This window comes from Ixodes scapularis, unplaced genomic scaffold (genome assembly GCF_016920785.2).
Source record: "Ixodes scapularis isolate PalLabHiFi unplaced genomic scaffold, ASM1692078v2 PGA_scaffold3__209_contigs__length_174095766, whole genome shotgun sequence".
Lineage (NCBI taxonomy): Eukaryota > Metazoa > Arthropoda > Arachnida > Ixodida > Ixodidae > Ixodes > Ixodes scapularis.
In genome coordinates this window covers 130227242-130250818 of record NW_024609868.1, presented here as the reverse complement: position 1 = coordinate 130250818, position 23577 = coordinate 130227242, and the positions used below count along the sequence as shown (strand labels likewise).

Genomic DNA, 23577 nt, shown 5'->3' with positions numbered 1-23577 from the left:
GTAAAGCAGCTTATTTTACCGCTAATGAAAGTAAATGACAATTTGAAACCACGTCGCGTGATCACGTAACATTACCGATCGCCGCTTTCGAGAGCCATTGCCACTGCGCCGTCGTGTCCTAACTGATTTTATTACGAAGTGGCCACCAAAATGCTTTCTTATTTTACGCTCCGTTATGCTACAAGAAAGACACAGGGTCACTGAAAGCGTACACCCCCTAATACGTGATAAAACAAAAAAAATGATTTAAGTCCGTTTACATACCCCTGACGTTATTAACTTTAATATTTTTTTTATTTATTTATTAACAAAAAACAACAGACCATGAGTGGTTCAAGCAGGGACCAAGAAAAACAACAGCAATGATCTTGCAAAAAAATAAAATAAAAATAAACTAAAAAGTAACTAACACTGGTAGAGGAAAATTGAAGAAATCGAAATCACAAAATACATATAATACATACATAATACATATAAAAACACGTTTATTGAATAGCCTAAATAACTGACAAGGTCTCAATAAGATAATAAAATCATAAAGGCAGTTCACAGCTCAAATAATAGTAAAGAAATAAGAACATATCCTATCCACTTCCGTCAAATACCGAACTCAATTTTGTCCTTCATAAATAATTAAATTTTATCTAGAAGCGTATGCAAACGGTCCTTGCTTACCGTAACGTCAAAAGTCGTTTACACAACAGCTCTCTCCTCATGCAAAAAACGATAGAACATTCAACTCGTCAAATTATTCATCACAGCCATCCGAGTCAAAACATCCATCGACTCAAAACATCCACCGAGTTAGAACATCCATCCGAGTCTAAACATCCATGGGGTCAACACATCCATCGAGTCAGAACATCCATCCGAGCCAACACATCCATCGAGTCAGAACGTCCACCGAGACAAAACATCCACGAATGGATGTTTTGACTCGATGGATGTTCTGACGCGTTGGATGTTCTGACTCGGAATCCTCCGGGAGGGCTCGAACCTCCAGCCTTCCGGTTAACAGCCGAACGCGCTAGCCGATTGCGCCACGGAGGCGGGTGACAACCTGTAAAATTTGGCCGAAACGTCAGCCCTGCCGCTGTTGGAGAGTCCATTCATCGGTACCTGGGAAAATAAAAAGTGAAGCCTTAGCCTCGCCTCCGGGAGGGCTCGAACCTCCAGCGTTAAGGTTAACAGCCGAACGCGCTAGCCGATTGCGCCACTTTTTTTTTTCTTTATTGCCTGTTTTTTGGCTTAGGTGACAAACACATCACAAATACAATAAAAGGTTAAAACAAAAGCCTGAACGGCTATTGTGCACATACATATATCAAACTCATCAACCACCTTCACAGACCAGTGATGGTCGCCAGCTCCTCAAGAAGTGGCAAAAGATCGGGGGGTGGCTGCTGAACCTTAAACATTTCTTTCAAAAAACACATCATTTCAACAAAATACTTGTGTGCGGGACGCACGTCGACGTCCGCGTGTCTTACAGCCATGCGGCAGCGCCACAAGCTATGGAGACCGACCATTATGATCATATCATATGGTACAATGTTGTCTCCTACAACAACAGGCGAATAACGAATTCCATGAGGTGTTAACGGTAGGTCCTTTTTAGGGGTCCTTTGAAGGACGTCCCAAAGGAACACTGCGTCCCAGCAGTTAAGAAAAACGTGTTCTATTGTCTCTGGCATCTTGCAAGGTAAACAGTTTACAGACCATGCGAGGGAAATACCTTTTTCCTCTAAGAAAACTTTGACCGGCAGGGTTTCACTGTGTAATTTAAAGAAAAAGGATTTTGTGAAGGCGGCTACCCTCATTTGCTTGACACGCTTCAAAACATCTTGACCACTCTCCTCATTGTACAAGGAACGGTACAGTGGAGTGGGAAAAAGGGAAACAATCAAGTCTTTGGTCAAACGCTTTCGCGACACACTGGACAAATACTCCAGCGAAAACCGCGTTGCCAAGAACCGATAAGCAGACACAACTTCCTTCAGAAAACCTCGTATGCCATAACTGGAATGCATATCAGTCGAGACAATAAATTCGGGCAATGCTCTGCATAGCCGCACCTGAATGACTGAACGCAGTAGAGGGTCCTTCTGGTCCCTTAGAAAACAAAACCTATTAACGAGTTGACTGACAAAAATATGCGACAGACCCAGCCCACCATCCTTGACACGCCGAAAAAGATTAGTTCGGCTTGTTCTCTCCCAAGTTGAACTCCAAATAAACACAGCAAAAACACGGTGTATGCGCTGGATGTTGACCCGCGAGTAGTGCAATACCTGCAGCACGCACCAGACCTTCGCAGCTAAAAAGGCGTTGCACACTGAGGCACGCGCAAACATTGAAACGCCTCCCCCCCCCCCCCCCCACACACACACACACACACACTTATCCGCCCTTGCGCGCAGCGCCTGAGCTTCACTCCAATACACCTCGCTGTCGCGGTATTGTTCCAGTGGAACTCCAAGATACCGCACCGGCGTGTCAGACCACGTGACACGTTCAAAAACAGTGGGCTTGGCGGGCCAATCTCCGTGCCAAAACCCCTGACACTTTTGCCAATTTACAGCACTGCACGTGCTCTCGCAGAACTTCTCTGTTAGTTCTACGGCTTTCTTTACACTCTCTTGGTCAGTACAAAAAATAGCCACTTCATCGGCATACGCCAAAACACGAACCTCGGTTGCTTGTAAATTAAAGCCGCGTATGTGCCCACTACGTAACACACTCAAACAATACGGTTCAAGAAAAATACAAAACAGCAGCGGCGAAAGCGGGCATCCCTGCCGCACAGAAGAATAAAGGGGGATACGTTCACTCACACTCTTATTTACAACCAGACGTGTGGCGCAGTTAAGGTAAGCCATGCGTACCCCATCGCACAGCACCGAACCTAAATTAACATACTCTAAGATAAAAAAAAAAAGAATTTCGTGGGATACGCGGTCAAAGGCTTTCTCGAGGTCTATCTGCAGCAGCGCAACCTTTTGTTGGAAATCGTCGCAGCACTCCAAAATGCTTCGCGCTACATGCACGTTTGTAACAATTGTCCTCCCCTTAATACCACACGTCTGGTGAGGACCGACTCTAAGGTTGATCACGCCTTGTAGTCGTTCCGGCAGCACCTTCATCAAAATCTTATAGTCTAGTCCACATTCGACAGAGTAGTCGGGCGGTACGCTCCAACCGAGCGTAGCTTAACTCGATCCTCGCTCTTGGGGATTAAAACAGTATGTGTAGACAAAAAGGGCGGGGGTAAGACATTAAGTCGGAACGCCTCGGAAAAAACACGGTGCAAAAAAGGTGCTACTCGATCTTTAAACGCTTCATAAAATTCCGCTCCTAAACCATCGGGCCCAGGCGATTTCCCACCCTTTAAATCGTCTATTGCCTTTTCGACTTCACCTAACGTGATAGGCTGTTCTAGCCTTTCCTTAAGCTCGTCTGCTAGCTTCGGCATTAACGGTAAAAAAAAACTTTGAAAATCGTCTCTCTTGGGTGCGCAATAACTAAAAAGGCCTTTGTAATGCTCTACGAACGCGTTTTTTATGCTTTCCTTGTCACTCGACAACGTACCCCGATAAAGAATTTCGCTTATCTCGTTCTTGGCGGCATATCTTCGTTCAAAGCCAACTGTTCTTTTGGTGGGTATCTCCCCATCCGATATGCGTTTCAGACGCGCCCGTACAACAGCCCCCTGATACTGATCAGTATCTAGCGCTTCCAGACGTTTCTTTAGACTGATAATGTCATCAGTGAAAAGCCCAGGCGATAAACGTTCTTCGTGTAATAACTCTTTCAGCAGGTCATCTAGTTCCTGCTTTACCTTTTCCTGCTCGTGTTTCAAAATACTTGAGCGTTCAAGCGCTGTCATTCTTACATCCTGTTTAAATAGTTCCCACTTTACACCAAAATCGTTCCCCTCGGCCCTTGCCAACTCGTCTAGAGTTTGGCGAACTGAATTCACGAAGTAATCATCGCTAAGGAGCTTAGTATTACATTTCCAAAGATTCAAATCAAACTTTTTTGGCTTCTCCTTTGATGAACATAGCATAAAAGAAACGAGACAGTGGTCACTAAATGACACATGATCAACAGTATACTTTTTACACACTCTCAGCAATTCAAAAGAAACGTACACTCTGTCAAGGCGAGCGTGACTTGCTCCTTGGAAGTGTGTAAAGAGCAGAACCCCTCCACCAGACACGCAGTTGTCAACGTCTTCTAGGCCGTAGCGTTCGACCATTCCCCCTAAAAGTAAAGCACTTTCATCATGAAATCTTCTGCTGTTCGCCCAATCACGAGGCACGCACACACAATTAAAGTCCCCTAGCAAAATGACACGCCGATCCGTCCGATCCGTTGGCCGGACGACAGCAGCCAGAGCATGTCTGCTAAAGCACTGCTCTTCTTTTTGGTGCAGTGGGTCTCCCTGCTGTGTCACGATCAACGAAGCACGATCAACACCGGCGACACGTGCCTTGCTACAGCCCCGGAATCCTCGTGGAACGCCAGAAGACAGCATGACGAAGCACAACTGCCTCACGCAGACCCACCGGGCGTCACCATTGGAGGACTCCTTACGTCTGCATCTCCGACGTCATCAACGCAACCATCCTTAGGAGATATAAAGAAGAACCAAGCGCCCGTTCTCCTCAGTTGGCCGGACGACAGCAGCCAGAGCATGTCTGCTAAAGCACTGCTCTTCTTTTTGGTGCAGTGGGTCTCCCTGCTGTGTCACGATCAACGAAGCACGATCAACACCGGCGACACGTGCCTTGCTACCGCCCCGGAATCCTCGTGGAACGCCAGAAGACAGCATGACGAAGCACAACTGCCTCATGCAGACCCACCGGGCGTCACCATTGGAGGACTCCTTACGTCTGCATCTCCGACGTCATCAACGCAACCATCCTTAGGAGATATAAAGAAGAACCAAGCGCCCGTTCTCCTCAGTTGGCCGGACGACAGCAGCCAGAGCATGTCTGCTAAAGCACTGCTCTTCTTTTTGGTGCAGTGGGTCTCCCTGCTGTGTCACGATCAACGAAGCACGATCAACACCGGCGACACGTGCCTTGCTACCGCCCCGGAATCCTCGGGGAACGCCAGAAGACAGCATGACGAAGCACAACTGCCTCATGCAGACCCACCGGGCGTCACCATTGGAGGACTCCTTACGTCTGCATCTCCGACGTCATCAACGCAACCATCCTTAGGAGATATAAAGAAGAACCAAGCGCCCGTTCTCCTCAGTTGGCCGGACGACAGCAGCCAGAGCGTGTCTGCTAAAGCACTGCTCTTCTTTTTGGTGCAGGTTGGTCCAAATTCTCATTGTCATTCTTATCGAATCAACGACCTTTGTCTGCTGCTGTTTCCGAGCCAACAAACCCTGAGTACTGCGTTTCGTGAAAGTTTATCCTCGTTGTATAACTCTTCAATTCAGTGTGGGGACATCGAACTCAACCCCGGTCCCACAGTAGAAGAGATGTTTGCTAAAATAATGGAATCACAAAAAAGTGTAGCAGCTGATATCAATGAAATCAAGGAAAACCTTAGGAAAACTGAAGGCTCAATCGCTGCTCTCAACACAAGGCTAAGCACAGTGGAAGAAAAACTCGAAAAAATAAATGTAATAGAAGCAAAAACTCTTCTATGCGAAACCACAGTAGTAGCACTTGAAAGAACTATACACACACTTACAACAAAGCTGGACGATCTGGAAAACAGAGGCCGCCGAAACAACATCATTATACGTGGAATCAGTGAGCCCGACGGTGAAAACGAAAATAGCTTACTTGACGCTGTTCAAAACACTGTGTTTAAAGACACGCTTGGAATTACTATTAGTGGAATTGAGCGCCTGCACAGATTGGGAAAAAAACTGGAGGGTAAGACTCGGCCTGTGATACTAAAACTCGTTGACTTTAGAGAAAAAATGCTTATACTCAAAAATTGTCACAAACTGAAGAACACTAGTATGAAAATAAGTGAAGACTTCTCGAAACGTGTTCAAAACATCCGCCAATGTCTTTGGGAAAGCGCTGAGACTGAACGATCGAGAGGCGAACGAATCAAACTCAGGTTTGACAAGATGATAATAAGCAATGTTACGTACGCATGGGACGAAGTTCGAGGGGAGAGATATAGATTGTCGGAATTATCTGCATCTTCAGGGCGGTGACATTTAAAGAATAAACATTCGAACCTACACTTGATTAACCTGAACGCAAGAAGTATTGTTAATAAAACTGCTGAATTAGAACATATTCTCCTTGCTAGAAAACCAGACCTGGTTGTTATTACTGAATCTTGGCTTCATCCCTCGATAAATGACAGTGAAACAATCCCACCAAACTATAACATACTAAGAAACGATAGAGCGAGCAGGGGGGGAGGCGTTGCCATTGTGATAAGATCTGGCATTCAATATGTTCGGTTGGACGATATCGAAAACAATGAATCAGTATGGTGCACTATTCAAATTAACAACATGCGCGTAATCGTTGGTGGAATTTATCGTCCCCCAAACGCTGACATTACTTTTTTGGAAGACATAAAAGAATACCTTCTGCTTCAGGTTAAAAACCACAATAAAGTAATTCTTGCTGGCGATTTTAACTTGGCCCACATCGATTGGAGAGCACTACATGCGGGATCGAGTGGGGGCGAAAGTTCAGAAGCGCTACTTGATATCGCTTTCACTTTTGATCTCGATCAACTCGTATATGAACCCACAAGACTTCAGGGTTCTTCACAATCTATACTGGATCTTGTTCTTGTCAGCCACGACTTCTCTGAAAATAGTACCACTGATGTTTGCGATGGTATTAGCGACCATAAGATGGTGGTCGTTTCTCTTCCATTAAACATGACGTACCGTAACTCGACACGTACTGTTCCCGTTTATGACTTTCTTAATGCGGACGACGTTTCTATATTAGATCACCTAGAACTCTCCCTCGATTTATTTCGGCAGCTTTCAGAAACTCAGAATGTGTGCATGAACGACTTGTGGAACTCATTTAAAGGAATAATTGAAGATTGCGTTGCTAAATATGTTCCAACAAAACACAAAAAAATAAACAAGAAGAACCCCTGGATCACACGTGAGATCATTCATATCGGCCGCAAAATTTCCCGGCAACGGAAAAACATAAAGAGGAACCCTTCCCTGGCAAATAAACAACTTCTTTGCAAATTGAACCAAACCCATAAAGAAATGGTGTCCTCAGCAAAGTCAACATACTACAGCTATGCACTACCAAATTTTTTGTCATCCTCGCCAAAAAAATTCTGGAGATACCTTCAACCTAAACGAAAAATATCAAATAGCTTTTTAATTCACGGTAATTTCACCCAAGAAGCGTCTCTTATTGCAGAGGCTCTAAATAGTAACTTTGTATCAGTCTTTACCTCTGATAATCGTTCGTTGCCACCAATCGAAAGTTTAGATCATATTCCAAGGATTGCCGAGCTGCACATTTCTGAAGAAGGTATACTGGCTCTTTTACTAAACCTTGATGAAAAGAAAAGCCCCGGTCCCGACATGATTCCCACAGCATTCCTAAAACGCTACGCGGAGTGGATCTCTAAATACCTTCGCATTATTTTTCAACAATCTTTATTGCTCGGGTCCCTGCCTGATGATTGGAAGGTTTCGAGAATCGTTCCTATCTTTAAATCCGGAAATGAAACAGACGTTGGGAACTATAGACCAATTTCATTAACGTCACAGTGTTGCAAAATTCTAGAACATATCATATGCTCACATATTACTAATCATCTCGAAAACCACTCGTTATTAACAAAAGAACAACATGGTTTCAGAAAAGGCCTTTCAACCGTAACGCAACTACTGGAAACAACACATGAATTTAGTGAGTGTATAAATAAACGTTCTCAAGTTGATATCATATTTCTAGACTTCGCGAAGGCATTCGACAAGGTTTCCCACGACAAACTTCTCGCTAAATTAAACGTTGTTCTTAAATCTGACTCATTATTGAAATGGTTTGAACACTACCTAAAGGGAAGGCAACAGTTCGTAACATACAACAATAAAGCTTCAGTTACATCGCCCGTAACCTCGGGAGTACCTCAAGGGACAGTTCTGGCACCCATGTTGTTTTTAATATTCATCAATGATATAATTACCGACATAAATGTTCGCATAAAACTGTTCGCAGATGACTGTGTCTTATATTCTGAAGTAAAATCGCGCAACGACCAGATAGCATTAAACAATAACCTAAACAAAATTTACAAGTGGTGCAGCGATTGGCAAATGACATTAAATGAAAACAAATGTGTGTGTATGACTATTTCACGTAAGAAACTCCCCCTTGACTTCAATTATGAGTTATCTGGTCACAAACTAAACAAGGTAACAACCTTCAAATATCTAGGCGTCATTTTTTCTTCTGAACTTAAATGGGACCTTCACATTGATTACATCGTAAAGAGAGCCAACTGGAAGTTATGGTTTCTGAAACGAACCTTGCCGGGTGCACCGCCTTCTACAAAATTGCTTGCTTATAAAACTTTAATCCGACCAATTCTTGAATATGCCAGCGTCGTTTGGGACCCCTTCACACAAAAGAGCGTAAAAAACTAGAGATGATTCAGAGAAAAGCTCTTAGGTTTATATTTAACAAATTCGGAAGAAAGAACTCACCATCAAAATTAATGCTTCAAACGGATTTAACACCGCTGTCATCCAGAAGAAAGATAGCCCGGTTAAAAATGCTTTATCTAATCGTGAATGGAGCCATAAGAATACCTCAAGATAAATATATCGCTTTTTCCCAAAGGACCAACACTCGATTCACACACCCGAAAACAATTATTGAATGTCACTCTCGGGTAGATGCGTTTAAGTACTCTTTTTTTCCGCGTACTGTATCCGATTGGAACAAACTACCTCGAGATATAGTCAATTGTGAGTGTGTTTCCTCGTTTCTTGAGCAACTGTTATCAACTGTATAAATATGATTTTCTTTTTGCAATCGGCGCCTCGCTGTCAAAGGCGTTCCACTGTTAAAACTCTTGTGTCATATTTGCTACTGTCTGCAAGATAATCTTTTATGTAATTGTTCATGTACTGCTATGTGTATACTTGCCGACACACTGCTGTCAATTGTAGCTCAGAGTTTCTTTCGCTGCATTCTGGTGGCGGGGGCCTACACTTACATTGCAAGCATCTTGTATAGTGCTTCATTCTTGTGCCACTCCTATTATATTCCATGCATTGGAATAATAGTATTGATAAATAAAATAAATAAATAAATAAAACATACTTCTCAAAACTCTAAAAAAAAACACTCTTTCATCGATTCCGTTCGGTGCGTAAATGCAAAGAAAACGGAAAAGGTTACAAGAAAAAGAAAAATCACAGAGGACAAAGCGTCCCGACTCATCGCTTATAACCTGCTCTACAGTAAGCAAACCCTTCCACAAAAACAAAAGACACCCGCCAGACGTTCCAACAGCGTGGCTTACACAAACATCGTACCGCGACACAAACACCCGCACCATGCTCTCCGTCTGTCCTTCGCCTTCTGCCTTTGACTCTTGAACCGCCACAATATCGAGGTCGTACTCAATAAAGAGGCGGCTCAGTTGACACTGCCGGAGCCGGGAACACAGTCCCCGTACGTTTAAAGTGCCTACGCGCAAAGACTTTTCTAGCATGCTTAAATTCTAGGTAGGACCAACCGGAAGGTGCTGCCTTTAGAAAAAGAAAACAGTGCGAAAAAACCTTTTACAACAGTAGTGAAGGCCTTGACCACTCACTTCAATTGCTCCTCCCTGCGCTGGCGAGACCTCGACCGTTCACGGTTAAGTCCCCCGTTGCCAACCCACTCGCGCTCGAGGCGTCGCAGTTCCCTGTCAGCGATCTTGGAGCTTACGCCTTCGTGTCGTCGCCTCGCCGCTCCGGCCTCTGCGTCCCTGAGCCTGCCGTCAACGCCACCTTCGCCCTCCTCGGGCTTGCCGCCGTCGTCACCCTTGACCTTGACTTCGTCACGAACTTTCGTCCCGACGTCTTCGTCGACACGGTTCTTGCCGTCATCGTTCCCCGGCACGGCGGTTGCCGCTGGGACGTCTGGAGAGTCCGTCACCTTTTCGGACCCGAGTTCTTCGACTACCTCGGTGGCCGCCTTGTCTTTTGATGCCCCGGGCGAAGGTCTTGGTTTCGCCTCATCACAGACTCCGCCGTTCTCTGTGGGCCCGCCCTGGGTTTGCTGGTCTGTCGGCGTCGTCGCTGTTGCTGCTCTCTCGGCCTCGAACACGTCCAAGCACTCTGTGTCGTCCGACGCCACGGCGATGTTGTTGCCAGTGACGCGGTCGTACGTCTTCACGCACGACGAGGCCTCGTGTCCGAAGGCCTGGCACTGGTTACACTGGGGCACCCTGCAGTCTCGGCGTGTGTGCCCCGCTCGGTGGCACTGGAGGCAGATCGGCGCAAGACCAGGGACGGCGACCAGGACATCTCCCCCGCAAATCCGCAGCTGGTGGGGGAGGCTTTCCAGGGAAACGCCCCCCTTCAGCATCATGCGCCCCACCAGCGTGGTGAACTCAACGTCGACAAAGCCTGGCACTTTCCACTTTTCTCGGATAATTTCTTTGACCGAGACCGGAAGGGTTCGAAGGCACGACGCACCGTGTCCGCTGGGACGTCGAACGTGACCCAGTGGAGCTTGATGCGCAGCTCCCTCCGACTCGGGTCTACGAGAAGGCAAAAGCGGCCTTTTACTTGCAAGTTGCCGGCTTCCAGAAGCTTGGTCTTTGCTTCCAGCGAGTGAAGTTTCAGCAGCCAGACGTGGCTCACCTGGAAGGCCCCCAGACCAGCCACGCCCGGCAAAACTCCCACCTTGTCCAACGGTTCACGGAAGTCTTCAATCCGGTAAGGTCTCCCTTGAAGATCAGCGTGAAGAATCACGCTGAGCTTAGCAGCCTCTCCGGTGGGCAGAGCAGGCAAAAGTACACGGTAATCATTTGGCAAAAAAGAAACATTCGTTTCACCGCGGCCGATAACGGCCGCCGCCTCTTTCAGGGAGCGATTCATTGCGCCGTCCGCTCTGGCTGGAAGCCGGAAGTGGAATCGCCGATTGCGCCACGGAGGCGGGTGACAACCTACAAAACTTGGCCGAAACGTCAGTCCTGCCGCTGTTGGAGAGTCATTCATCGGTACCTGGGAAAATAAAAAATGAAGCCTTAGCCTCGTCTCCGGGAGGGCTCGAACCTCCAGCCTTCCGGTTAACAGCCGAACGCCCTAGCCGATTGCGCAACGGAGGCGGGTGACAACCTATAAAATTTAGCCGAAACGTCAGTCCAGCCGCTGTTGGAGAGTCATTCATCGGTACCTGGGAAAATAAAAAGTGAAGCCTTAGCCTCGCCTCCGGGAGGGCTCGAACCACCAGCCTTCCGGTTAACAGCCGAATGCGCTAGCCGATTGCTTTTTTTTTTTTTTTTTTTTTTTTTGTCTTCACTACCTTTATTTCAACTGACAGTACGAGAAACATTCCCAAAAATGACAACCTAGAGCGACCAGATAGTCCCTGGACTGCGACTAACTTTAAAATTGCTTCATCGATACCAGCCTGTCCAGTATAGGCACCCACTCAGGCTTTTCGGTCAGCGTCTCATACACTTCTCTTACATAAATAGCACTCTCAATTAAATATTCCCTTGCTTGACGGGGGTTAACATCAGCATTTCGTACAGCCATCCTAGTCCTCCATAGGCTGTGGAGGCCCAACAGCATAAACATGTCGTAAGGCACACCCCCTTCGTTGTCGACAGATAGGAATCGAATACCATAATTTGTTAATGGTAGGTCCTTCTTCAGGGTACGTTGCAGAATGTCCCACAAAAAAAAAACAGCATCCCAACAGTCCAGGAAAATATGTTCTACAGTTTCGGGTTTTCGACATAAAAGACAGTTAATAGACCATGGCACAAAAAGGCCTTTTTCCTGCAGCCAGGGCTTAACAGGAAGGGTGCCACTGTGTAACTGGAAAAAGAAGGTCTTCACAGTTGGCCTAACCGGCATTCTTTTAACCCTTTTTAAAACATATTTTCCTGGGCCCTCACAATATAAGGAGCGGTACAAAGGTATTGGCAGCACAGTGTCAACCAGATCTTTATATAAGCGCTTCCGATCGACAACACTTAAATACTCCAATGAAAACCGTACTTTTAAAAACTGAAAGGCTCTGACCACTTCATACAAAGAACCACGTAGTCCGACACGTTGAAAGGTACCAGTAGATACAACAAACTCAGGTAATGTATGACACAGTCTGACCTGCAGAACAGTTCGCAAGAAATCATCTTTTTGATCCCGAAGAAAAATAAAACGAGAAACCACCTGCCGAAGAGACAAATGAACAAGCCCAATCCCACCATTTCGCGCAGAACGAAACAAATTAGTACGACTGCTTCGCTCCCAACCCGAACCCCATACGAAAACCACAAACACCCTATGTAACCTCTGAACATTCACTCTCGACATCGACAGCACTTGTAACACATACCATACTTCTGCCACTATAAACAAGTTGCAAACTAATGACCGCGCGAACATTGAAAGATCTTTACCACCCCACTTTGTTGTTTTTGCCCGTACTTGCTCCGTCTGCTCCCTCCAATAGTCTCCGGTATCACGATAATGTTCTAGTGGCACGCGCAAGGTACTTGGGATGCAAAACAGTAAAGTGAATGTTTTCAAAACTAACTGGCGTGGATTCCCAACAACCGTGCCAGAATCCAACGCATTTTTTTCCAATTTATGGCACTACCTGCCATCTTACAAAACAAGGCAGTTTCTTTCACAACCTCACTAACACTTTCTGCATCCTTACAAAACACAGCTATATCGTCTGCGTAAGAAAGGAGCTTGACTTCACTTGAAACCAGCCTAAAACCACGTATCCTTTGACTATGAAGGATCTTTAAACAAAATGGCTCGAGATAAATGGCGAACAACAGAGGAGATAAAGGGCATCCCTGTCGGACCGAGGACCGAACTTCCAATTTTTCACTCACTTCCTTATTGACGATTAGGCTTGTAAAGCACTTCTCATATGACATTTTACACCATCTAAAATAACTGAACCTACATTCACGTGTTCCAATATCGAAAAAAGTATATCGTGCGCTACCCTATCAAAGGCCTTTACTAAATCCAGTTGCAGCATGGCCACTCTACCGCCGAAAGCGTCACAGCACTCTAAAATACTTCTGGCCACGTGAATATTTGTAAAGATTGTGCGCCCTTTAATGCCATAGGTTTGGTGAGGCCCAACAATGGATGTTATTATAGTTTGCATTCTTCTCGCCAAAATTTTCATAAAAATCTTATAATCTACGTTGGTAAGGCGATATGACTTAACCGATAATTGTTTTACAGGGTCTTCACTTTTGGGAATCAAAATGGTATGGGTTCTCTGGAAAGATGGTGGCATTTCTTTTACCTCGTACGCTTCTAGTAGCACACGGTGTAGAGCCTCAGCCATAGGTTCTTTAAAAGCCTTGTAAACAGCTGCCCCTAATCCATCGGGTCCGGGAGACTTTCCTGTTTTTAGATCATCAATAGCTCTTTTAATTTCTAGCACACTTAACGGCACTTCGAGGACTGTCTTAACCTCCTCATTTAATTGTGGCATTAACGGTAAAAACTCTTTTTCAAAACCACCCTCAACACTTATTTTGTGCCCTAAAAGATCTTGATAATATTCAAAGAAAGCACGTTTAATGATCTTTTTATCACGGGTGATTTCGCCGCCGTATTGTATCTCTTATTTCGTTTTGTATTGCACATTTTTTTTCATCACTCAGTGAGCGCTTAGTCAGTGTTTCTCCCGCCCACAATCGTTCGGCTCGAGCTCTTATCACAGCTCCTCGGTAGTTATCTGCATTGATAAGCTCTAGTTTGCTCTTGACTTCGCTAACTTCTTTTGTAAACTGTCCCGGTTGGGCGCTCTCCATACATAGGAGAAACTGGAGCTGACATTGCAGTTCTTTTTCTTTTGCCCTTTCTTGCCTTTTCAAAGAACTCGCCCGTTCTATCGCATTAATTTTTACTTCTTCCTTAAATAGCTCCCACAATGTTCTAAAGCTTCCAGTCTCAGCCTCCAGCAGCTTTTGTGTGCTTTCCTTCACTCCGCTCATGAAGGCCTCATCTTTCAAAAGCTTATCATTAAATTTCCATAAATCCCAGTTAAAGGCCTTTTTATTTTGTTTAGTTCCTAGCGTGAACATTACCAAGCTGTGATCGCTGAAAGATACATGTTTAACGTCATAGTTCTGGCAGAGTGGGACAAGTTCTGCTGATATATAAGCCCTATCAAGCCTGGCGTGGCTTGCGCGTTGGTGATGCGTGAACTGGGGTACATTACTTTTCGACAGAACCCACCCAACGTCCTCTAAGTTACATTCTTGCACTAAGGTATTCAATAACATCGCGCTCTGATCACGTATCGGCAACTGCTGTACTCTATCTTCTGGAACGCACACACAGTTAAAAGCTCCCAGGAAGATAATAAGTTTATCAGAGTTAAGATAGGAGGCAACTTGTTCAAAAAAAATACCACCTTCACTTTGCTGATTTGGCATGTAGACACATATTATACGCCATTGCTTACCCGAAAAGGAAAAATCGTATACAATCAAACGCCCATTCGTACAAACAACAACAGACTGTACCACAATTCCTACGGAATTGCGCAAAAATAAAAGCACAACCGCCAGATCTACCAACGGAGTGGCATACACATACATTATAGCGAGCGCTGAAAGGCTGAAGCATACGGCTCGTTTGCTCTTCGCTCTCTACTTTCGTCTCTTGCACAGCCACTACGTCAAGGTCGTTATCCAGAAAAAGGCGGCTAAGTTGGTACTGCCTGCGCCTGGCCGCCAGGCCCCGTACATTCAGCGTGGCGACACGTAGGGCTGTATCGAGATTACCTGCCCTTTCTGAGCGAGTAGAACGGAGCTGCTTGGTGCTCACCTCAGCTCTTTGAGAGACGCCTAACGACTCACTGTCCCGAAGCGCTGGCCGGCCATTTTCGCCAGCCCAAAAGTCAAAGGCACTACAGGAGGTCTCCGTCTCGGCCACGTCGTGTTTACGTCCCTCTAGAGTTCCGAGTGCCTTCCAGAGCGCGAGGTCTCACTACTGCGTGGGCGGCGTCACCATCGGACTTCGGTCCGGTGGTATGTTGGGCTTGGGTCTCAGGCTTGAACGCCGCGTCAAAGGCGCCTTTGGGGGCGGCTCATCGGGGGCAGCCGCTCCGGAGTTCTGGCTGACTTTTTCACTAAGTTCACGGGCCCGCTTGGGGACCGGGGCCATGGGGACCTCTGTCTCGACGTCCTTAGGTTCGACCTTGTCAGTATGCGGCGTCTCGATAGCTGAAGACTTCGCCAAGCCGACGTTTTCCACACTCGGTGCACCGCCCGCCGACGTCCCCGCAGGTAGCCTACCGCGGTCACCGTCGCTTCGGCTTTCGTCACTGCTCCCCAAAGGGCCAAGGGGTGCTGGTGCCTGCTCGGGTAGCTGACTCGCTCCTCCGCTGGCAGCTTCCTCGGCGTTAGCCACGTCCATGAGGTGCTCCGAAATATCGTCGCTCCTCACGGGCCCTGCGACGCTCGCGTAAGTGCGGACGCATTGGCTCTCACTGCGGCCGAAATGTCTGCAGGACGCACAGCGTGGTACTCTGCACTCCCGGGCCCTTGCCCTTACACCGAAGGCAAAGCGGCGCCCTGCCGGGCACCACCCCCAACACCAGGTCGCCAGCGATGCGCAGCTGGTGAGGGATGTCCTCCACCGTGACGCCGGCTGCCAGCTTAAGGGTCACCGAGCGTGTCGTCGACCCCATGTCCATACAGCCTGGCACGTGCCACTTGTCTCTTGTGATCCCCGTCACCCTCCCAAAGGGCGCCAGGGCCACACGCACTTCTTCATCTTGGGCGTGGACCTGGTTATTCGGGTTCACCACGACGCAGCGGCCTTCCTTGACTGTGAAGCCGTCGGCTGCGAGCAACTTCTTCTTGCCCTCGGCGCTCCTGAAGGTAACAGCCCACACGTGGTTGTACTGGTACGCCCCCAAGGCGAGCACTTCAGGGAGAAGTGCCGCACGGGCCAAGACGTCTCGGAAATGTTCCAGGCGGTATGGCCGGGCTCGCACATCGGCGTGTAAAAAAATCGTGTTCTGGACAGACGAGCCAGTAGGCAGCGTAGGCATTATCACTTCGTAGTCCTGCAATGCAGAGTCAGCGTTCCTGCTTCCGCGGCCAGAAAGGGCCGCTGATACCGCTCCGACGGAGCTCATGATAAGTACGTCCGATCTGCTCGGCAGCCGGAAGTCGAATGCGCGCCAGCCGATTGCGCCACGGAGGCGGGTGACAACCTATAAAATTTTGCCGAAACGTTAGTCCAGCCGCTGTTGTAGAGTCATTCATCGCTACCTGGGAAAATAAAAAGTGAAGTCTTAGCCTCGCCTCCGGGAGGGCTCGAACCTCCAGCCTTCCGGTTAACAGCCGAACGCGCTAGCCGATTGCGCCACGGAGGCGGGTGACAACCTGTAAAATTTGGCCGAAACGTCAGTCCTGCCGCTGTTGGAGAGTCATTCATGGCTACCTGGGAAAATAAAAAGTGAAGCCTTAGCCTCGCCTCCGGGAGGGCTCGAACCTCCAGCCTTCCGGTTAACAGCCGAACGCGCTAGCCGATTGCGCCACAGAGGCGGGTGACAACCTATAAAAGTTGGCCGAAACGTCAGTCCAGCCGCTGTTGGAGAGTCATTCATCGCTACCTGGGAAAATAAAAAGTGAAGCCTTAGCCTCGCCTCCGGGAGGGCTCGAACCTCCAGCCTTCCGGTTAACAGCTGAACGCGCTAGCCGATTGCGCCACGGATTTTTTTTTATTACAGGCTTGGCAGTAAAACATACAATACTGGACACGGATTAACGATTAAAAGCGTCCGACAAGCACTGTCCGGCGTGATCAGGTTAAAAATCCATCAGTGCGACCAATCAGTCCAGAGCTGGCAGCTAGTCAGGCTGCTCGCTCTGCGCTCTGTACATTTCCCGTACGTGAACAATACTCTCAATAAAGTAGTCTCGAGCTGGGCGAGCGCCCACGTCAGCATGGCGAACTGCCATCCTCGATTTCCATATACTATGGAGGACCAAGACCATTATCGTGTCATACGGCACGCCCCCGTCCTGTTCGACACAAAGAAACCGGATGCCATACGCCGACACTGGGAGGCTCTTCTTTAAAGTACGCTGCATGATATCCCAGTGAAACACTGCGTACCAGCAGTCGAGGAAAATATGTTCTACAGTTTCGGGCTCTCTGCACAAAAGATAATCGACCGACCAGGGCACAAATATACCCCTGTCTTGAAGCCAGGGCTTAACGGGTAGCGTCCCACTATGAAGTTGAAAAAAGAAGGATTTCACCACTGGACGGACTGGCATCTTTTTAACCCTTTTGACCACATCTTGGCCGTGGCCCTCGCATTAGATGGAACGGTACAAGGGCACAGGCAAAACACTATCGACAATATTTTTAAACAAGCGCTTCCTTGTGACCTCGATTAGGTACTCAAGCGAGAAGCGTACCTTCAGAAACTGAAAAGATCTAATCACTTCCGAGCAAAAAACCTCGCGCCCCCCGGCACCTAATGTTGCTCGCTGAGACAACAAATTCAGGCAACGTATCACACAATCTGACTTGTAACCTAGTCCGCAAAAAAATCATCTCTCTGGTCCCGTAGAAAAAGAAATCGAGACACAATCTGCCTAAAAAACAAATAAACCAAACCAAGCCCCCCACTTTTCACGGAGCGAAATAAGTTTGTGCGGCTGGTTCGCTCCCATCCCGAACCCCACACAAAAACCGCGAACACTCTATGCAACTTTTGGATATTGGCCCTAGACATCCACAGTGCCTGAAGAACATACCACACTTTAGCCACAAGGAACATGTTACACACCATAGAACGAGCAAATATTGAGATTCAAGCCTCTCCACTTAAGTGTTTTAGCGCGAACCTGCTCAACTTCTTTCCAATACTCAGTGGTATCTTTGTAATGCTGAAGGGGCACTCCAAGGTACTTAACCGGCGAACAAGTCCAGTGCATTCTTTCGAGCCCAGCCGGCGTGCTATCCCAACTACCATGCCAGAAGCCCACACATTTGTCCCGATTGATGAGACTGCCAGAAAATTTACAAAAATCAAGGGCATCCTTAACCATTTCATTTATGCTTTCCTTCGCAGAACACAGCGACATCATCTGCGTACCAAAGGACCTTTACTTCGCTGTTCGACAGCCTAAAGCCGCGGGTTTTCTCGTTGAATAACAGCTTTAAACAAAATGGTTCCAGATAAAGAGCGAACAACAAGGGTGATAAAGGACACCCTTGCCTGACAGTGGAGAGAGCTTGAAAATTTTTACTAACGCGCTTATTTACAATAATGCTCGTGAAACACTCAACGTAAGACATTTTAACTCCTTCTAAGAGTACACAGCCAACGTTTACTTGATCTAAAATGCAAAAAAGAACATCGTGTGCTACCCTATCAAAAGGTTTGTCAAAGTCAAGCTGCATCATAGCCACGCGTTTTTCAAATACATTGCAACATTCTAAGATGCTTCTTGCAATGTGTATGTTGGTGACAATCGTTCTTCCCTTAATGCCACATGTTTGATGAGTCCCAACGATGGAGGTTATTACGCCTTGCAGTCTTCTCGCTAAGACTTTCATAAAGATTTTATAGTCCACATTTGTAAGGCTAATTGGTCGATACGACTTAACGGATAGCAGTTTTGCGGGGTCATCACTCTTTGGAATTAATTCTATATGCGTTTGGCGAAAAGATGGGGGCAATACCTTTCTTTCGTATGCTTCCATTATCACGCGGTGCACGGCTTCGGCCATATCGACTTTAAAAGCTTTGTAGAAAGCTGCACCTAAGCCAGTGGTTCTCAACCACTGATGTTTCGCGGACCCCTTGTGGATAGGCGGAGATGATGGAGGACCCCGTTCGTGGTGAGGGGAAGGAAAATTTACAGGTTAAATATGATAGTGATTTAATAAATGGATATATAACTAAGGGCTAGTGTTAAGTAGGCTTCTTTTGATTGACACATACACGAAAAAACTCATTCAAGATTTGGAATGTTTATTCTCAATCTGAGAAAAGACAACTTTCATTGCCTGGAGGCAGGGCTTCGCGGACCCCTAGGATGACTTCGCGGACCCCAAAAGGTTCGCGGACCCCCATTAGAGAACCACTGACCTAAGCCATCAGGACCAGGCGATTTCCCCGAACCTAGCTCTTCAATTGCCCTTTCTATTTCCCTCACACTAATCGGTGCTTCCAGGCGATCTTTAACGTCGTCGTCTAACTTTGGCATGAGGTTTAAAAAAAGGTTATCAAATCCTCTGTCTCTTTGTTTCCGACGTCCCACGAGGTCCCGATAAAAGTCTACGAAAGCACGCTCGATTATCTTTCGGTCCCCAGTAACCGTGGTCCCGTACTGTATCTTGTTTATTTGGTTTTGCGCCGCATACCTATTTTCGTCGCCAAGTGGGCGCTTAGTCGGCGTTTTTCATGAAAAGAATCGTTCAGCGCGGGCCCTTATTGCAGCCCCTCTGTATCTTTCAATATCGATAGGTTTAGTTTACTTTTTACTTATTTTATTTCTTTAACAAACGCACCGGGTCGCGCACTTTCTAGGCTTACAAGAAAATCCAGCTGACACTGTAGTTCCTTTTCCTTTTCTTTTTCTAGACGGCGTAAAATATATGATCTTTCAACCGCGTTGGTTTTAACTTCATCTTTAAAATTCTCCCATAGTTCGACAAAACTTCTCGACTCGACAGCAAGCCGGTTTCTAAGACTCTTCTTTACTCCGTCAACGAAAGTTTCATCTTTCAGCAACTTGTCATTGAATTTCCACAGTTCCCAGTTAAACGGCGATTTTGTTTCTTTTCTCCCAATTGTGAAAGCAACTAAACTGTGGTCACTAAAAGATACGTGCTTGACCTCGTAGTTCTCACACAGAGGAACCAGGCTCGCTGAAACATACGCTCTATCTAATCGCGCGTGACTATCTCGTTGAAAATGCGTGAATTGGGGAACAAAAGAACTAGACAAAAAACAGCCGACGTCTTCCAGGCCGCACTCTTGCACTAGAGAATTCAATAAAAGAGCGCTCTGGTCCCGCACAGGCAAATTACGTACTCTATCTTTCTGCGGCGCATACACAATTAAAATCCCCCAACAATGTAACAATGCTTTCAGAATGTAGGTAAGAAGCAACGCGCTCAAAAAAAAACTCTTCGATCACACTCCCGATTTGGCGCGTACACGCAGACTACCCGCCACCGGTAGCCAGAAAATGAAAAGTCACAAACAATTAAACGTCCAGTATCGCAAACAACTACGGCTTCTACTAATATTCCTAACGAATTACGGAGAAAAAGAGCGCAGCCCCCAGATGACCCAACCGCGTGGCATACACATACATTGTAGCGAGTTTTGAAAGGTTGCACCATGCGGTCGGTTTGCTCTTGGTTTTCCACTTTTGTTTCTTGAACAGCAACTACGTCCAGGTCGTCTTCTAGGAGAAGACGACTGAGTTGATACTGTCGGCGCCTTGCTGACAGACCTCTCACGTTCAGCGTGGCTACACGAAGAGCTGTTTCAAGACTTACTGCCATGAATTAGATCAAACGGGCCACATGGTGCCTAACCGGGCTTCGGTGCAAAGACGATGCACTAATAAACCGGGTGCCTCGCCGGCAGTCAGGATATCCCAAAGGACACACCGACCGCGTCCGCCAGGTCTTCAACGAACAAACTCGGGGCTCTCGTCCTCTCGTGTACCGTCCGTCTCGAGCTCGAAAAGAGTTGCCGAACGCAGCCCGGGCCATCCCACCTAAGGTGGTGATGTCGCCGTTGGACATCGCTCTGTCGGAATGTTGGGTTTGGGCAGTGTTATACACGTTCCTCAAAGAGAGGAACGAAAGCTCGTTCCTCGTTCCTTCTGATTTTTGGAACGCGTTCCCGCTACAAGTTCAAACTCTCAGCGTTTTACCATATTCCTGTTTGGGATGGGCGATTCAGGCGAGCCAAATGTACTGTTACCCCACATTGCACGAGCTTTTTACAACAACCTCACACATTTCAATCTAACAGAGTACGTTGTTCGAACTTAACAACGGTTGCTTCTCGATCTTGGCGTCCGCGAGACTGTAGCAGCTAGCCAACGATGGCACCACTGGAAGAAGAGAAAGATACGACGGACACGGGGCACGGGGGAATAAAAAGCATTCATTCCGAATCGCCATTCTGGCTGATGCGTGCTGTTTCGTACATGGTGGCAGCGGCTAAACTTATCGTGAGCGAGGCACGTAAGTGACCAGCCTATGCAGGAAGCCAGAACTGACAACAGTGGCAACGCGACCGAGGACAGCGAAGGACGCCCACGAGAGCAGACAGCGAGCATCATGACCTGTCTGTTGCCCCCGCCGAAGCAGCTAGACCTAACCGGCGAGCCTTGGAATACATGGAAAACGTGGATCACGGAATTTGAACTCTTTGCGGTGGCAACGCACCTGAAGGACCAGCCAAGCAATGTTCAAGCCGCAACACTCCTCGTCTGCATCGGAGAGGAAGGTAGGCGGATTTACAGCACCTTCACATTCGAAAACGATGCCGACAGAGAGAACATACAAGTTCTGAAGGACAAGTCTGAGCAGCACATGCGGCCAGCTATAAACCTAACGTACCACGAATTTGTTTTCGGAAAGAGAGATAAAAAAACGGAGAGAAATTCGATGAGTGGTTGACCGAGCTAAGGATCCTCGTGCGAAACTGCGAGTACGGTGTTGTCGAACAACGCATGTTGAGAAGCCGAATAATACTTGGGACTAAAGACAAACAGCTACAGCAAAAGCTTATCAACGACAATCCCACTTTTGCGAAAGTACTCGAAATGTGCCGAACAAAGGAACGAACGCAGGAGCAGTTCAACGAAATCCGCAAAGAGTATGACCAAAATGAGGATGACCGAAGTGAGGACCCACCAGGAATACAGACGCTGCGAAAAGACCAAGCGACATGCCCCTGTTGTGGTTTCGTACACCGCACGAGCGCATGCCCGGCTACAGGAAAGCAATGTCTTAGCTGTGGCAAAGTTGGACATTTTGCAAAATGCTGCAGCAAAGGTCCACAGTCATCTAACAGCCGACAGCAGCGCCAAGGAAAAAGAGGAAGAAAATGCGACCACAAAGTCCGCCAAGTTGAGCGCGAGGACACTGACGAAAGCGATGAAGACTATCTGCTCTGTCACCTAACAGTGAACAAAATAGACAAAGACCGCTGGAGTGAGATAATACAGATCGAAAAAAACCGCCTACGCTGCAAGCTCGACACAGGAGCAAATTGCTCCGTAATCCCAAGGAGATTACTCAGCTTGATCTCAAGTAAAAAAGTCCGCAGTGTGACACTACACTGTCATCGTTCTTTGGCCACAAAGAAAAAGCGTGTGGAAGAGTTACTCTGACAGTGTCAACTGGAGCCTCAACGACCCAAGAGGAGTTCTTTGTGGTCAAAGATGATGTACCAGTGACACTGGCGGGAGAGCTGAGTGAGAGGCTCGGATTGATCAGACGCATAGCTACAGTCACAGAAGGACCCAACGATGCGACAAAGGAAACAGCTACAAGCTTGAGCGATTCTACGGGACCATATGCAGATGTCTTCCTTGGACTGGGAAAAGTCAGGGGCTTTACATACAACATGAAAGTAAACCCTGGTACAAAAGGTATTGTACGCCCAGCAAGAAAGGTACCGGTGGCTCTTCAGGAGAAGGTCAAGCGCGAGCTACATAGAATGGAGAACGAAGGGGTAATCATGAAAGTCAAGGAGCCGACCGAATGGTCCAGCTTCATGGTAGTTGTCGCAAAGAAAGACAAAGTGCGCATCTGCATGGATCCAGTAGACTTGAACAAAGTTCTGAAAGGAGAACATTACCCAATGACGACAATGGATGACATCGCCACCCGAATTGCCGGAGCGAAAGTGTTTTCGGCTCTGGACGCATCTTCTGGGTTTTGGCAAATAGAACTCGACGAAGAGAGTTCGAAGTTGTGCACAATGAGTACTCCCTATGGGAGGTACAGGTTCAAAAGGATGCCCTTTGGGATAAGCACAGCTCCTGAAGTTTTTCAGCGCGTCATGAGCGAGATTTTGGAAGACCTCCCCGGAACAGCAGTTGTGATGGACGATATACTAGTCTGGGGTAAAACCCAGCAAGAACACGATGAAAACATTAGGCGCCTGCTCCAACGCTGTCGAAATGTGAACCTACGACTCAACCCGAAAAAGTGACAATTCGGCAAGACAGAAGTTCGTTATCTCGGGCAAGTACTAACCGGAGACGGCATCACCGTGGATCCAGACAGGATTCAAGACATCCTGGAAGTGAAAGAACCTAGAGATCCCAAGGAACTTCGAACATTCCTTGGAATGATCACACTCTTAGAAAAAA

General features: G+C 47.1%; 1 protein-coding gene, 4 non-coding genes and 1 pseudogene across 5 annotated transcripts; all 6 read right to left on the bottom strand.

The window, feature by feature from the left end:
• Window positions 1–976: 976 nt before the first annotated feature.
• On the bottom strand, window positions 977–1050 carry Trnan-guu. The gene has a single exon. It is a non-coding gene; the product is annotated as a tRNA-Asn (tRNA).
• Window positions 1051–9800: 8750 nt separating this feature from the next.
• Window positions 9801–15078, bottom strand: LOC120841522. The gene is made up of 2 exons (XM_040212438.2): window positions 15055–15078; window positions 9801–10553 (listed from the first exon to the last, which is right to left on the bottom strand). Exons 1-2 carry the CDS (start codon window positions 15076–15078, stop codon window positions 9801–9803), a joined length of 777 nt encoding a protein of 258 aa, XP_040068372.2.
• On the bottom strand, window positions 11234–11307 carry Trnan-guu. The gene has a single exon. It is a non-coding gene; the product is annotated as a tRNA-Asn (tRNA).
• Window positions 15079–15184: 106 nt separating the features above from the next.
• On the bottom strand, window positions 15185–15821 carry LOC115327580 (annotated as a pseudogene).
• Window positions 15822–16506: 685 nt separating this feature from the next.
• Trnan-guu lies at window positions 16507–16580 on the bottom strand. Its single transcript has one exon. It is a non-coding gene; the product is annotated as a tRNA-Asn (tRNA).
• Window positions 16581–16678: 98 nt separating this feature from the next.
• On the bottom strand, window positions 16679–16752 carry Trnan-guu. Its single transcript has one exon. It is a non-coding gene; the product is annotated as a tRNA-Asn (tRNA).
• Between the last annotated feature and the right edge of the window lie 6825 nt (window positions 16753–23577).